Source organism: Phascolarctos cinereus, unplaced genomic scaffold (genome assembly GCF_003287225.1).
Source record: "Phascolarctos cinereus isolate Bilbo 61053 unplaced genomic scaffold, phaCin_HiC Scaffold_726;HRSCAF=1367, whole genome shotgun sequence".
Taxonomy (NCBI): domain Eukaryota; kingdom Metazoa; phylum Chordata; class Mammalia; order Diprotodontia; family Phascolarctidae; genus Phascolarctos; species Phascolarctos cinereus.
In genome coordinates, this window is record NW_027556098.1 from 103,776,201 (window position 1) to 103,793,134 (window position 16,934).

The window sequence follows — 16,934 nt, forward strand, 5'->3', positions numbered from 1 at the left end:
AACATTACTTACAAATCTTTGATCTTGACCACTGACCAAGTGAACATTTTATTGGAGGAGCTGAATCAATTGTGTCATTTGTGCTATAAGAAAAAAAAGTTGCAGCTACATTGAAAGTCTGTTTGTATTCCAAGGAGAAACATCTAGGAAGTCAGTTGAATTAGATTTTAATGTGCTTTCAAAGGCAACAAGAATCATTTCATGAGATACTTTGCCACTCCTATTTAAGTACTAATCAGGATGTTCAATGGTAAAAAGACCACACCACCACAAGGATTATTCTAGTTTCTGACCAAGCATTTGTTGGAGACAGAAGAGGTAATGATAGTCTAAAAATAATTCATTGAGATACTCCAAAGAAAAATCCACAAATACTCTAATTCTCTGTAATTTAAATGCTATACGTCGGTACAGGGAACAGCAAAAACATATATAGCTTAGGAAAAGAGAAAACAAAGCCCAAAATCTTGAAAATTACAAACAAACCTTATTCCTATACATATGGAATACTTTCATCCTTCAAGAAGAGTCAGGAGAGGTTCAACAAAATGATCAACAAATAACATTATAAAAAAATAATACTGACACTTAAGACAGAAGTGACTGGCTACTGACATTAAGAGTGAATTAATTCTGTGTGTATATACACACATATACACATACACTGCTAATGTTAAAATCAAGGTTAAACAATACCAAACTAGAGGGGGAAAACCACATATGGCATATAATTGAAGCACTTTAAATAAACTACTAGTGGAGAAAAATGGGTAAAAGAAGATACATTAAGAAAGACTGATACCATTTCCTAAAAAAGTTTAACTGATATAAATCAATAACCCTAGTGAGGAGACCAAATATAAACTTCCTGATAGCAAAACACTTGAATCTTGCCAAGCAAAAAGATCTGAAAGCCAGGGACAATACTGGCTTAGTATTTAAGCCTGTTTGTAGAATCTCACAAAAGATAATAGTGGAAGATTATGTGTAATATCACCTTAAAATAATATCACTTGAAAGGAAAAACACTTGTACAAAGTTTGATTGGAGACACAACTACAATCAGGAAGAGAACAACAGTAAACAATGAGACTGGAAGGAAAACAGACAAAACTGTCAATAACTTCCTTCCACTATCACATGCAGATTTTAACATCACAGCCACTGAAATGCTATTGATAAATCAATAAATAAGTATCATAAATAAATAAAGCACTAAGCTAAATGCTGGGGATACAAACAGAAAAGTAAGACTAGTCCCTACTCTCTGGGAACTCATTCTAATGAGGAAGACAACACAAATGGAAGGTTTAAGTGGCAAGTCGGATGGAAAGATCCCATAATCTTAGGGTACAGTGGCAAAGTAGATAGTAATGTCTCTTCTTTAATGTCATTTCCATTAATAAAATAACATCAGTTTCAGATGTTGAACTATTAAATATTGCCAAGGTCCTTGGCAGGACTTCGGTGACAAAAACTTTCTTTTCTGAGTCTTTGATGGCTGTGGATGGAACACCTACAGGAGTATCTGCCAGACGGCATCTCCCCAGGTGTTGTTTCCCAGGATGATGGCTGAGCTGGAAGCAGTGGTATTCCCAAGTTTCGGGTGTAGGGTCCTTCACTGTCTCTATCAGGCTTCCAGAAAAGACAGCAGTCAAGGTGGTTGTGGTGGCCCGATTTGCTTAACACTTACTGTCTCCAGTGTCTCTCAAGGTGCCCTATGGCTTCAATGAAACCAGCTTGCCTGTTTGATAGGCAGCAGTTGGTGGGAATGGCTGGTCCCTTCTCCAAAGGAGCTGACTTGCCAGAAGAATGACTGTGAAGGTTGGGCTGGAATCAGGACCAGTGGTCTGCGTGTGCTGTCACTCCCAGCTCTTGTGCCTATCTACAAGGAAGGACAAATGGCACTAAAGAAAATCAGACAGGAAGAGCAGTGGGATTAAACCTTGTATACAGAGAGCTTTGTGGTGGGGAAGACAACTGGGAGGGTACTGAAGGATCGATTTTCAATATTTCTAAAACAGCATAGGGTAATAGATGTTGTGAGAAAATGGTATGTGCTTCATCAAAACAGAAAAATAATAACTACCAATCAATATAAATGCTTCTTCTTCCAATGTTTGTAGAATACTGCAGACTCCTAAATGAGATCTAGAATCACTCAAGAGAGGAATAAAAGGTACAAAGCTAGGAAGACATGAGGAGCTCTACACAGCAGGAAGGACCAAATTCACTACATATAAATGACCTGTTCAATAGCTAGAAAGACACCTATATTCCATATGGGAGAAAGAATTATTTCTACATGGAGACAGCATACCACTTACCCCATTTTCTGATAAGGTAAAGTATTTTTTTCTTTTTATATTATCTCAAACTCTCTAAAAGAAAGGTATTTTTTTCTTGGATTTATAAAATACAACAAGCATTTTCACAAAGAATAATGTGTTCATTTCATTTATAAGTAACTGCACAATGCTCCTTGACATTTTAAATCCCAGAACATGCTTTGGCATATTAAAGTATTCCAACACTCTGACAACTGAGGAAGGAGAGACAGGGACTTAACATAAGAAAAAGCAGTAGGCCTTTAAACTGGGCTATTTATAGCTAAATTAAGAATTTAACCCTAACTGCTAACAGTTACTTCTTAGTAAGTCCTTTTCAATTTGCTCTATTCCTAACTAACCCTCTTCTGTTTGGTTTCTTTCCTGATGAAAAATTTCTGTATACAGTACAACCTAACTACATTAAATCAGGAACTAAGAGACTTTGGTTCTAATTAAGCTCCACAATTAAACTATTCTGTGACCTTCCACATGACATAATTTCTCTATCTCAGTTTCCTTAGTATAATGGTAGATTGGGAGTGGAAAGCTGTGTCAGAGCCCCCTTTTAACTCTAACATTCTGTGGAGTAGGAAAAATTGAGTTATAAGGAACAGCAGCAAAGAGGGCAACAATGGTGATTTGGCTCTGACACTACAGGAATACAGAAAGTAACACACAGGCTAGAAATGAGCCGGATTCTGATTCAGGAATTAAGTAGTACATTATACACAGGAGCAGAAAAGGACACAAAGCTATGTAAAAAATGACTTCTTATGATCTGCAAACTAGATTTTCCCTAAGTACTCAATTAGTTACCTACTTTTGAAGTAATGAGAATCCTCAAATTTAAGAATCTCTGGAACAGTAAAATGTTAGAGTACAACCTCTGCTGGTGAATTAAACTACTACAGCCTAGCTCAATTAGCATTAGAAATTGTGACTAAAAAACAGGAATAAAATTCTGATGGTATTCCTAAGTATAGGAAAAATAAATTACAATAAAAATGTTTAAGACATTTCTAACCTAATGGGTCTCTTATTAAAAGAAATATTCAATAAAGAGAACTATAATATAGCATACAAATCAAGAGTCTTAATAAAAATTTAATTTACATAAATTAAATTTACAAAATTAATATTACATAATCTTATCCTTTGGCAGCCTATCAGAATTAACCCAACGCAAGGAAGAAGTTTAATTTAGTAGTGAGTAAGAACTATATCTGGCAGAAATTTTTTAAAAGATCAACAGTTGTACCAGAAGATTAAATCCTTTAATTTGTCTAAATACTAGAAAAAGGCAATGGGATCTGTCTTGTTAGAAAACTAAATTGTCTATATTTATGACTACTACTGTCCTGAATAAGCAGTCTATCGGCCTCAGGTGACTCAGAAAAACACTATACACAGCACAAGGTGCTGATTAACTCTTTCAATAGAGAATGCAGAACCCAAATGAAGAACCCTAAGTTCTCAACTTGTGGAGCAAGCAAGTACTAATTTGAAATCTCAATTATAATTGGGAAAATTCATTTATTCAAGGTGTTTAGCACCAATAATTTAAAAGGCCACAACATGTTGATAACATTATATAAAAATTAAACCCTTTGACCCAGTGATGCCACTACTAAGCACATATTCTCAAAGAGTGCAAAGAAAAAGGGACTCATTATTTACAAAAGTACTTATAAAGAACTTCAAACTAAGAGGTGCCCATCAATTGGAGAACAGTCAAATAAATTATGGTATTATGAACACAATGGAATACTAGAGTGCTGTAAGAAATGAAGGGGATCCTTTCAGAGAAAATTGGAAGACTTGCATGAACTGATACAGTGAAATTATCAGAACCAAAAGAACAATTTATACAGTTACAAGACTGTAAAAATTAACAACTTTGAAAGAATTCAGATGAATGCCAATTATCAATCATAATTCCAGAAAACTAATGATGATGCAAGCTCCCCAAGTCATGACAGAGGGATGAAGGACTCAATATGCGGCATAAGAGATATTCTCGAACATGGCCAATGTCGGAATTTGTTTTGCTTAATTATGAATTTTTTTTAAATAATTTAGTTTTAATTTTCAACATTCATTTCCATAAGATTTTGAATTTTAAATTTCCTCCCCTCCCCAAGACAGCGTGCAATCTGATATAGGCTCTACTTATACATTCATAATAAGCATATTTTCAGTCATGATGTAAAGAAGAATTAGAACTAATGGGAGGAACCACGAGAAAGAAGAAACCAAAGAAAACAAAAGAAAAAAAAGCAAATAGTACGCTTCCATCTACATTCAGACTCCATAGTTCTTTCTCTGGATGTGGATAGCATTTTCCATTTTAAGTCTTTTGGAGTTGTTTTAGATTCTTGTATTGCTGAGAAGAGCTAAGTCTATCAAAGTCAGTCAATATACAATGTGGCTGTTACTGTGTACAATGTTCTCCTGGTTTTCTTCATTTCACTCAGCATCAGTTCATATAAGTCTTTCCAGGTTTTTCTGAAGCCTGTCTGCTCATCGTTTCTTATAACATTGATTATGAATTTTCCAAATAAAGTTTCTTACTGTTTTTTCCCAATGGGTAAGGAGATGAGGAGGGGGTGGGAAAGCTTGTTGATGAAAACAAATTATTTTTGAAGTTTATAAAGAACTTTACATACTTTTATTTAAGCTTCACATGAACGTTGTGGGATAAGGAATCTATCATTTGGAGAATAAGACTTGACAAAAGTAGATTTCGCCACAAAGACAAAATTAAAACTTTATCCTGGAAGTTAAAGCCAATAAGTATAAGTCCTTAAGAGTGGTATTACTAGATAGATAGATAGACAGATAGATAGATAGATAGATAGATAGATAGATAGATAGATAGATAGATAGATACAGAGAGAGAGAGATAGATAGATGGATAGATGGATGGATAGATAGATAGACAGACAGACGGCACAGGGTGAGTTGAAGATGAAGGGGTGATATCTGGAGAATAAAATTAAGGGGTGAGAGAGGATTACACTAAGAGGAGAAAGGGAGAGGTAAAATGGGGTAAATTATCTCACATAAAACAGACATGAAAAGGCTTTTACAGTAGAAGGGAAGTAGGGGAAGGTGAGAGGAAATGAGGGAATCTTATTCTCATAGGATTTGGCTTAAGGAGGGAATAACACACACACTCAATTGGGTACGGAAATCTGTCTTACCCTACAGAAAAAATAGGGGAGGAAGAAGACAAGAGAGCAGGGGGATGATACAGAGGAGGGCAGATTGGGAAAGGGGTAATAAGAAGGAAGTACTTCTGAGGAGGGACAGGGTCAAAAGAAAGAATAGAATAAATGGGGGGGCAGGATAGGATTAAGGGAAATAGAGTTAGTTTTTCACAACATGTCTACAATGGAAGTGTTTTGCATAACTGCACATGTATGGTCTATATTGACTTGATTGCCTTTTCAATGAGGGTAGGTGGGGTGGGAAGAAGGGAGAAAATTTGGAACCCAAAGTTTTAAAAACATGTTTTTTTAAAAAATATTTCCACATGCAACTGGGAAATCAGAAATACAGGAAATGAGGTACAGAAATCTACCCTGCCCTACAGGAAAATACAAGGGAAAGGGGATAAGAGAAGGGGGGGAGAGATAAAAAGGAGAGCAGACTAGGGTAAGGGGTCTTCAGAATGCATGCCATCTTGGGGTGGGGGGAGGGGCAAGATGGGGTGAAAATTTGGAATTCAAAATCTTGTGGAAGTAAATGTTGAAAATTAAAAATAAATAAATTTATATTTTAAAAAAAGAGTGGTATTACTTGGAAAGGATTCACATTAACAAAAAGTTTTGAGAAAGGGGTTCAAGGATGGGAGAAATTACATGAGCAAATGTTTGTAGGGTGAGGTTGGATTATTAGTGAAAATATATCAGTGGTAGAAGAAAGTTGGAAAGAGCACTGAATCATAAAAAAGACAAACTTGGGCTCAAGTTTTGGCTTAGCTCTAGTACCTTGGGCAAGTCATTTGACCTTGGCTTAAGTTTCATCCATAACATGGAGATAATACTTGTACTCTGTATACCTCAGTGTTGTTACAAGGACCAAAATGCAAATATGTACACAAGGTAGTATATAAATGTCATGTTATTATCAGTATTATTATTATTATTATTATTATTGTTATTAAAGAAGGAAACTAAGTCCAAGAGATTAAGGAACTGGCCTAAGATCACACAAAAAAAATTAGAAGCAGAGTGAGTACTCTAATAGCAGTGTACAGGCTGGACTGAAAGCTGGGGAGAAAGAATAAGAATCAGGGTGGCTAACTGTAGGTTGAGTCTGAGGTGGAAAGGTCCAGTAGACAAGTAATATCAAACCGAAATAGAAATGGGGGCCACTAAACTGTACACAAGGATCTGCTTGTGTTGTACATTGACTTAGAAGAGAAATTATACAACCATCTATTTCTTTTTGTTATTACTACACTAACATTAAAATCAGATAGGTTCAGGCTACACTTGACGGTGTTCTGGCCAGAATGCTGTTTTCAGCTGCATGTCTGCCTCTTCTACAATAGGAAATTTGGAATCCAGGATCAGAATGCAAGGAGAGGCATAAAGTCTAGAGATACAAATTATCAGCAAAAGGTTACAATTAACTCAGTAACACACTGGACCCAATATCTTAATATTCCACTTTTTCTTTCTCTTCCTTTCCCATGTTCTTCTCCCATTCCCAGTAATTGTACTAGATACCAAAAATACTGTAAATACAGGATTATCATTTTAAGGCTCAAAAAATACTATAAAAATATCCATCTCCCTAAATAGATTATTGGTATCATAACAGCCTACAGCTTTTGAGATGCTCAAAAACAATCCCACCACCATATGAAGTATGTCTCATTCTCAGAACCAAATACAGATTTTTGACACATTAAAAAAAAAAAAGAAATGAAAGCAGGTTAAGTGATAGTTTTAGCACTTACTATGCCCAAGGCCATCAGCTGTGAACCAAACCTTGGGATACACCATGTCAACTGCATCAGGGCTCATTTAGGGAAAAAAGAATACCAGATGGGAGGCTCCAGGAAGGCTCAGAATTAATACTAGTTTCAAATGAAGAGTTTTTTAAATGAAATCCTTGATTTCTAAAGAGAAAAGGTAACTAAGATAGAAATGAATAAAGGTAAGGCTAGCCAAAATGCAATTATCTTCAGACATGAGATGATGAGGACCTAGAAAAGACATAATAGGACTCCTAAGAAATGTTTGTTGACTTAACTTGGAATTATTAGGAAGACTGGGCAAGTTTAGAAGTTACAAAGGAAAAGCTGCCAGATAAATTTAGATATGATATCAAGGGTACCCATAAAGAAAGAGAATAAGAACAAAAACCATCTGCCGACATTTCCCAAAACAGTAGGGATTGTGACACATAGGCAACTTGGTGAAAGTTGAAAGAAAAACATTTGGAGATTCTGTTTTTATGTTTCACAGTGATAATTCTAAGATAAACTTGGAAGCCAAATCTGTAATCATTATAGGCAACAAAGAAAGGCAGCACTACACAGCGAATAGAGAGTCAGACAGGTATGGGGTTAAACCTTGCTTTGGACACATACTGACAGCCTGACTCTGGGCAAGTCACTTAACCTCTGTGTCCCAGGCAATCTCTCTAAGTTTGTAAATTATCCGAAAACTACCAATCTGCATTATAGGAGTTTCCTAAACCAATAAAATCACAGGTCTGATTTAAAACAAAAAACTGAGCTACAACAGTGTTGTCAACTACCTCCTCCAAAAGGATCCACTGAGCAGTATAATTAGAAAACCACAAAATTAACATTATCTATGCTATATTGCATTTTTTTTTTTATTAAACGTTTACATTTCAATCTGGTTCCTGTTAACAGTTGGTAGTTGTGGTGGCCCAAGGCCATGAGTTTGACACCTCTGGGCTATAAGACTACTGCATATGCTCAGTAAAATCTATTATATAATTCAAAAATTTAGAGGTTCTGAAGTGCTATAGATTGCTTATTTAGATCTGTAAGGATCTTAAAATTCTAAATTCAAGGTTACAGATGAACGTTGTACTTTACAATAAGATATGTTATTCTTCACTGCAAATACTGATGTATAAGTAGAGTCCAAACAAAGATTAAACTCAAAGTACATTCTTTATAAAGAATGTTTTGTTACGTCTTGCACATATAGTACTGCAGACTTAGTTTGTTGTAGTTCACCTAGTGAACCTGAAATGAAAGACAGACTAAAACACCATATGAAACTAACATAACTTTATTTTGTTTCAAATTCAATGACAATTATGCAAACCTATTTAGATTTATTAAGAAGTAATTTTATCATTTTTTTTAACCAGGTAATGTACCAAGCAGAACTAATTTTTCTAACAAATTTTAATCCTAAACTGAACTCAGTGGAAAAATGTCCAACCCCTTTAAGAGTTAAGAGTAATAACAGTGAAAGGAATGGTGCCGAAGCTTTAAAATGTCTTATATATGAGGCTTTTCTTGAATATGCACTGCAGTTGACTACATTTCTACCCAAGAAAAGCTACTCAACACACACACCTTTCTTTTTTTGTATTCAAATGTATCTTTTCCTGCAAGACTAGAAATAAATTTTAAATTTTTATAGAAGAGTCCTGAGATCCTTTCCTTATTACCAAGATCAACATACTCTATTTACCTGGATAATACTTTCCCAACCTCCTCCTCCTCTTTCTACTCACTGGCAGATGGAAAAATAAAGTATTTGTACTGCCTGATCTGATTTCACATTCCCTGGCTGTTTCTACTAATCTGAGAAAGGTTGATAATCTGCAAGTCACTCAAAGTGATTAAGATCACATTTCCTCATTTAGAGCTTAAATACTGGAATGTTTAGGTTATTATAGAAATATATTTTGTATTTATGGTATGTTAAATGCCTGTCTTAAATAACAAGAACAATAAGTGCCCTGCCCCTAACCGAATTCATTTTATACTTATTAGGTGTATGTATGATATACACTGCACTGTGCTAGGCACTAAGGATACAAAGATGAAATAAAGTAGTCTGGCCTCAAGAAGCTCATAATCTAATTAGTTAAAACAAAAATACATACTATAAATTAAAATATAAGTGCACAGGATGATCCAAACAGAATAGTATGGAAAGTCTGAGAAGGCACACATCAGAAATGAGTGACATCAAAAGCCACCTGGACCCAATGAGATCTCTTTTCCTCTAAACTAGAATCTCTGACTTGGCACAGATGACCAACCTAGGGTTTTCTAAAAACTATTTGAGACTCAATTCCTTTAATAGGCCTAAGAAAGCATTTTCAAGGGCAGCTAGGTGGCACAGTGGATAGAGCTCTAGCCCTGGAGTCAGAAGGACCTGAGTTCAAATCCTGACTCAGACACTTGACACTTACTAGCAGTACGACCCTGGGCAAGCCACTTAACCCCATTGCCTAGTCAAAAAAATAAAAGAAAGCAATTGCTTTCCAAGTGCTCCTGATTTGTGGCTCTCTCCCCTCCCCCCATTTAACAACTTCTGTTCTGAGTTCAGTTCACCACACCAGATATGTAGACAACTACATAAGTTTGAAACCTACCCATTCCATAGGAGAAAAAAAGATCTTATTTCCTGCAGATCAAAGCCATGTTTGAAGTTAAATGGTTCTAAAGAGGCATGTCACAGAAGCAAACACAAATCACAAATAATAACTTCAAACCTATTATTAGAGGATAGAAAAACAAAAGAAAGTGATTAACTGCAGTTGTACCTGATAGTCTCCACTCACATACTTCAATCACTAAAATAGTCTTTAAACAAAAATTTACTATAGCTCAATGTAGGTACATGGACTCCAAAAAAAAAGTGGTTTAACATGATTTATATTTTTTGTCGACGATAACAGCTACAGTATTTTGGGGTTTTCCTTTTATTTTTACTACTTGCATGCATACCTTCAATTAAGGGCCATTTTAATTTCAATTTACTAAACCCATCTTCACTGAAACTAAAGAGCAAATCGGTGGCAGTCTGCTTTTTTGGTTTTGGCCAATCCACATTTCTCATCATTATTAGGGAATCACAGACCCTTAACTATGTTTTATGCACAGTATATTCCCTTGATTAAGATTAATTTCAAGAAAAAACAAAATTGGCAAAGAAAGCCATTTTAACACTAACAAAAAACCATGTAAGAGGTAGTGTGATAAAGTGAGAAAAAAACAGTGGTTTGGGAGTCAGAGGACTTCGACTCAAATTCTGCCTCTAACTTCCCTGGGTAGCCTTGGGCAAGTCACGTCTGGGCTTCAGTTTCCTCATCTGTAAAATGAGGAGGCTGCACTAGATCTAGGCCTCAGAGGTCTCTTCCAACTCTAGATCTATGATCCCATGATAAAACTTAAATTGCCCAGGAAACAAGCTGTTTCATAAAGTGGAATATCATGTAGCAGTAAGATTGTAACATTTGTAGGTGGTAAAGTATGACCCATGGTAGTGATGCTTATGTATGCCTAAATCCTTTATAATATTCACCTTTCTTTTCCCATCTCTCTAGATTACCTTGAGTTTGATTCAGTCACCTGAACTATTTGATCTGATTTCAGTAGTGCCATACAATGTGTCTCCTAAGATACTCTAGATTGTCCTGTCTTTCTGGAAGCAGAAATAATGGTAGCAGTGGCATAAACCATGTGAGATATCTTGTTCAGTGCTCAGCACCTATATTTTCTCCCCCATGAGCAAAACCTTGGTGTATCATTTAGCAAATAAAGGTAACCCCTCCAATTATGCCAAAGAAATAGAACTGAAATACTGCCCCCCTTTATTTATGCAAATATGTTATTTCGCCCTCACACTGCCCCACTCCCCAATAAAAGATAAAAAGTTAAGTCACTTTCCCTACAATAGTCTCTCATCTGTAAAATGAAAGGCCAGCACTATACCATTTCTAAGGCCTTTTCCACTCCAAATTCCCACAATTTAATCCATAAATTTAGTAGTGATGAAATCTATACTTTCATTATCTTTTCCCTCGCGGATGCCTCTAAAATTAGGGTAAAAAAAAAAACCCAAGCAAGTTTTGTTAGAAATATCAAAGAAATTATACTTCTTTATATTCATTTTGTAATAAACCAAAAGGACCTCGTGCCTTTGCTCCTTTCCACCAACTATGGACATATCAATAGTTAAAGTTGAATGAGCTAAGAAAATTAGCTCTCTGCATGTGAGCAGAGTGATGAACATAAACAGCTAATAAAACATTTTCTTAGCTTTTGTTAACAACATTAATTTTCTTTATCTGTCCAGCTTTCATATGACAGTCTACATGAAAATTATTTGCAGGTTTCTTTTTAACATGATGTGTGAAATCTCTGCTTTAACTTGCTTTTAACAATTTTTTCCCCATAAGGAAATTTTGGAACACATGACATTTAATACTATTCTTAGGTTTCAATAAATTGTAATAGGGGATAGAAGAAATGTCAGTACCGTATCCTACCCTTCACCACTAATCAGTATTTGTGTCACCTGCCTACACCACTCTCAAAATCAAAATTTCCTGAGAATAATCCAGTAAGGGTCAACAGCCCACTACAGTAAAATATATTTTGAGCCATACACTGAGTAGGCAAGGAAAAGAAACTACAATAACTGTGTATACACTCTATTTATGAACACCAAAAATGGACAGAAAAGGAGTCTTAAGTGTGTGCAAGAGAAAATAAATGCAGCTACCAGACTAATACATCTTAGTTAAATGAGTGCTAAATATTGAACAATTTATTCTCTCTACTCAGTAAACAAAGGAGAAAAAGACATTAGGAATGAAAAAACATTGGGTAATGTCCTTTCTGTTCATCCCTTTCTCCAATCTTTATTTCAGAGTTTTGCCTAAGAGAGTGAGAGAAAATACCTCTTTGGAAAAACACTTCCTTGAACCTTGCTGCAGAAACAGGGTTTTGGCATATGGAGATCACATTTATGTCACTGCATATTTAGGAATTAGTGACTGCACTGAATTAAACTGAACGTTTCATAAAGTTTTTCTAGGCTCTCCAGGTTGTTTTTAATTCACTTGGCAAGGGTTAAGAACAGCAATGTGTAAGTGAAGACACATATATGTCGAGCTACATTTCTGTATATCTTGTCTGGGGTGGGATTAGAAAATAGCAACTAAGTTACAAGAAGTTTACCACTAAATCTGAGATTTTTCACGACAACTTACCAATATTATGTGAACTCTCAATTTAGCCTTTCTCCCCTTAGCAAATGTTTTATAAAATAGACACTGAAGTACAAGAACATGATTTCTAGATGATAGAAAGGGGGCACTTATCAATTCACTTCATTTTTCACATGAAGAATCTGAAAACACAGTCCAAATTCAGTCAAGTCCACTTCTCAAGTCTGTCCCCAAAGATGAAGGGAGGAAAGAGTGAGAAACAGTGGTACAGAGGATAGAAGAATGCTGACTAGTTCTCATTTTCCCATCAAGACCTAATTCTTTAATTTAACCCTTTTTGCTCTAGTAAGAACAAAATATGTTCTGCTTGAAGAAGTCTCTGATGGTATTAAGGTTGTTTCAGGAGAAATTAAGTGTGTTGGGGTGAGATTAAATTTCCCCTTATTTTAGTCTCAGTATAGGCAGAAGGGTTAGGCACAAACAAATATACAAACACTGTTTACTACAAAAAGATACTCATTTCTCTTATTATATCCAGAACAAAAACAAAACATCCTTTTGGCAGCAGGATTTAAAAAAAATAACAAATCCTGCTTCCCTAGTTATTAGGTTGAGTATGGCATATGAAACTAGTTTGGGTGAGTTATACATCCCTTTCCAATAAATGATATTATTTTGATTCACTTTCCTAGTATTATTGTTATTCCTCATAAACATTACTGAATCCCCATGAACCATATTGGCTGAAGCTGAGCTATGTAGATGTTATTCACTCTTGCTTCACGAATATAGTAATACTGACAGATACGATCAGGTTTAAGAGTCTAAGAAGTGAAATACTAGCCTAGGAAAAAAATCTGACCTAAAGTTATTAAGAGCTTTATATATGAACTATTATTGTACTGGGTATCGATTCTATTCTATTGGTTTGGTGCAGTTGCTGATGCAGTGGTTAGAGTGCTGGCCCTGATGTCAGGAGGCCCCGAGTTCAAATCTGTTCTCAGACACTCCTTAATTGTGTGACCCTGGGCAAGGACTCTATTTGCTTCAATTTCCTCATCTGTACAATGAGCTGGAGAAGGAAATGGCAAACCAACAGCTAGATCACTGAGTGGACTGAGTTCTGTAATCAGGAAGTTCAAATCAGACCTCGGACACTCACTGTGTGACCCTGAGCAAGTCACTTAACCTGTTTGCCTTTATCCATCCGAGAAAGAAAGGGCAAACCACAAGTGGTATTCAGCATTTTTCCTCAGCTGGGATTTGGTGGTATTTGCTAAGAAAGGTCTTAGGTGAAGGGGAAAAGAAAAGAAGGTATTATAAAGTCTATTTAGCATATGCATTTACCAGGATTGGGCACAAATCTGACATGAAAATCTAAAGAATCTTGAAATACTGCTCCCATGTACTTATTTAATGGGAACTTTCCAGACACTCTTTTGTTAAAGATCAGATAAGTCAAACATCTAGAATAAATTCTTATTCTATGTAAAGTTGTAGACATAATTCCTACGAGGCAGCATGGTACAATTGAAAGAGCACTTTCTGACACTGAATTTAGTGTCAAAGGACTTGGTTCACATCCCACCTGTGTCACTACTTGTGGGACCTTGGGCAAGTCACTTAAGTTCCATGAGCCTTAGTCCAAGTTCTATCTCTTACAATAGGCCTTTCTTGTTAGTACTCAATTACTTTGCACTTACCTGGGTATATATATACATTCCTCCCCAATACAACATTAACTCTTTGAGAGCAGAACTGTTTCATTTTTCTATCTGTCTTCCCTACCCCCATCACCCCACCTGCTACTGAAGGGGCTTAACAAACACTTGTTGAATTGAATTCCATCCATCAACAAACATTTATTAAGTACCTAACATTCATCAGGTATGTGCTGGGCTTGGACACACAAAGACAAAACTGAAACCTAAAAGAGTTTATATTGGAATGGGAAAGAGAATGTACACATACACATATACAAAAGAGGCACTAGCAGCTGGGAAGAATTAACCAGGAACCAATCAGAGTTGGGACTAGATCAGGGATTCTTAAGCTGAGGTCTACAAATGGATACATTTCAGAGGATCTGTGAACTTCCAACTTCCAACTGAAACTGCAGGGTTTCCATCAATTATGTGTAGGTACCAAAACATTCTAACAGGGACAGAACTGCCAAAGAACTCCTACGTCAGGTCCCTTTCCAGGTATAAATCTATGATTCTAATGGAGAGACAGCAAGAGTGAAGGATTTGGAATCAAGAGTTCAAATCCTAGTTCTGCAAGTCACAACCTCTCTAAGCTTGTTTATTCACCTAAAAAACAAGAAAGTTGAACTAGAAGGCCTTCAAGATCTGTTCCAGCTCTAAACCTATGATGCTATGATAATAATCGAAACAAGATTAATGACCATACATAGTTCCTATGTCTCTCAATGAACTACTTAAATGAAATTCAAGTGCCAAAGAATATACAAGTTCACTACCTTTCCCACACTTTTTATGCTAATTAGTGGTCTCAGCTTCTTTTTAAAAAAAAAATCCTTTTAGTAGAAAAGATAATTTAGTCCCATCTCACCACGGTGTACTTTTGTTAAATTTTCATGAGCACTAATAAATGTCCTGATAAGTCAACTTTATCAAGAATGCCTGATTAATTGTAACTTCTAACAGTTTTAAGGTTTGGAGGCAGAGGTAGAAAATGTAGAACACCCTAGGAAAAATTTCTGCCTAGGGACAAAATGTTTAACTTTGTTATAAAAATTGATTAGAAATCAGCAAAATCACCATCGTAAAAAATTTCATACTTAAAATTTTTAAAAAGAAAAAAGGAAGTGTAGCAAAACTGAAGCTAAATCAAATCACTGAACCTTTAGGCCAATTTCAACAATATTTAAAAGATTAGTACCTCATCCTAACTTAAGTTTTCACCAGCCTGCTTAGTTAAGATTACTGAAAAGAAAAAAGTTAGCACCTCGTCTTAACCACAGATTTTGACCAGCCTGCTTAGGTTACTATTCAAAAACTATAGGTCACGTCCTTTAAACGAAAAATGAGCACAAACTTTCATTGTACTAAAGTCTATTTGGGGATTTGATTTCCAAGGAAGGAATTCATTCAACATTTAAAAAAAATTCAACCTCTTTTAGAATGGGCCTTAATATACATGTTTTTTGTTTTTGTTTTGTTTTGTTTTTTTTGCTTTAAATACCCACAGTAACATTTTAGTCAGGATAAAGGAAGAGAAGCATTTCGTCCAGCTGCGGCTCCCGGAGCCAGACGCAGGCGAAGTACCGGCCTTTCGTTCACGGCCAGACAAAGCCGGTGCCCGGCCCGGCCCGGCCCGGCGGAGGTGAGGGTCCCCAGCGAGGCCCGAGAGCTCCACCTACTGAGGCGCCCGCTCACTTCCTCAAATACTTGGCACTCCTCCTCCTCCTCCTCCGGCCTCCGGGCTCTCCTCCCCCGCCCGCCTCTGACACCCCAATCACCGGTCAAACCACGAGCTCCCCTTCCTGCCCAAGTTCCTTACCCGGTGGGCCAATGCCCACAACTGCCTCCCGGCTGCCCGGGGCTGGAGGACACGCGGGGCGGCAGCGCCGGCCGGCCACGGCCCGCACCGAGACGAGGAGGAAGCGGCCCCGGCTCTCTCGCTGCCTCCGCCAGGAAACAGCAAGCGACCCCCTCCTCCCCGGGGGCCCCCACCGCGCGCCCACGAGGCCCAGCCCAAACCCCGCTCCCCGCCCCGGCCTCTAGTCTCCTCTCGCCCCGCGCCCGGGGCTGCTCTGGCCGCCGGACCAGGCCGCCTTCCCTCCTCCCTCGGCCTGGAGGCAGAGCGCGGCACGTCTCGCACTCGCCGCCCTCTGCTCCCCCTCGCCGCCATCCCCCCCGAGGGCTGCCCGGGCGCCCCTGCCTCACCCTTTCATCTTCCCCGCCTGCCGTGGCCGTCTTTACCGCCGATCCCGCCGCCGTCGCCGCCGCAGCGCCCCGAGCCCGGGAGCGACCCTACTCCACACACCGGCCTCCGCCTCTTCAGCCGTTGCCGCCACCGCCTCCGGGCTGGAGGCCGTGCACGATTCGCTAGGGACCGCCGCGGCCTTCGAGGGCGTCTCAGGCCGCTGCCCTGGGGCTGGGGCTGCCTCCGCTCCTCCACATGTGCACACGGGGCCGCTCGCAGCGCTCCAGCCCGCCTGCCCGCCAGCCAGCCAAGACCCGCCGCTGCGCCGCCGTGACCTTTCACCCCGCCCTCTCCGAGCGCGCCGGCGCGCACGCAGTTCGCTACTCCCGCCTCCTCTTGCTCGCTCGCCTTCCTCTCCCCGCCCCAACCTAGATCTCTTAGGAAACCGTCCACTTCCTGGATTGTACCATCTGTAGTCATGTCTCCTTCCCTTTATCCGCTTGACGCTTTTCATTGGGCTTG

At 38.1% G+C, this 16,934-nt stretch overlaps 1 protein-coding gene across 2 annotated transcripts in view; it reads right to left on the minus strand.

The window, feature by feature from the left end:
* NAA50 (N-alpha-acetyltransferase 50, NatE catalytic subunit) overlaps window positions 1–16,700 on the minus strand; it is a 29,324-nt gene extending 12,624 nt beyond the window's left edge. The window contains exon 1 of one of the 2 annotated variants that reach the window (XM_021007187.2): window positions 16,433–16,700. In XM_021007187.2, the coding sequence (XP_020862846.1) occupies window positions 16,433–16,440 (8 nt within the window). In that variant the 5' untranslated portion in view covers window positions 16,441–16,700. The remainder of the gene's footprint in view (window positions 1–16,432) is intronic. The other variant, XM_021007186.2, reaches the window with a different exon arrangement.
* Between the last annotated feature and the right edge of the window lie 234 nt (window positions 16,701–16,934).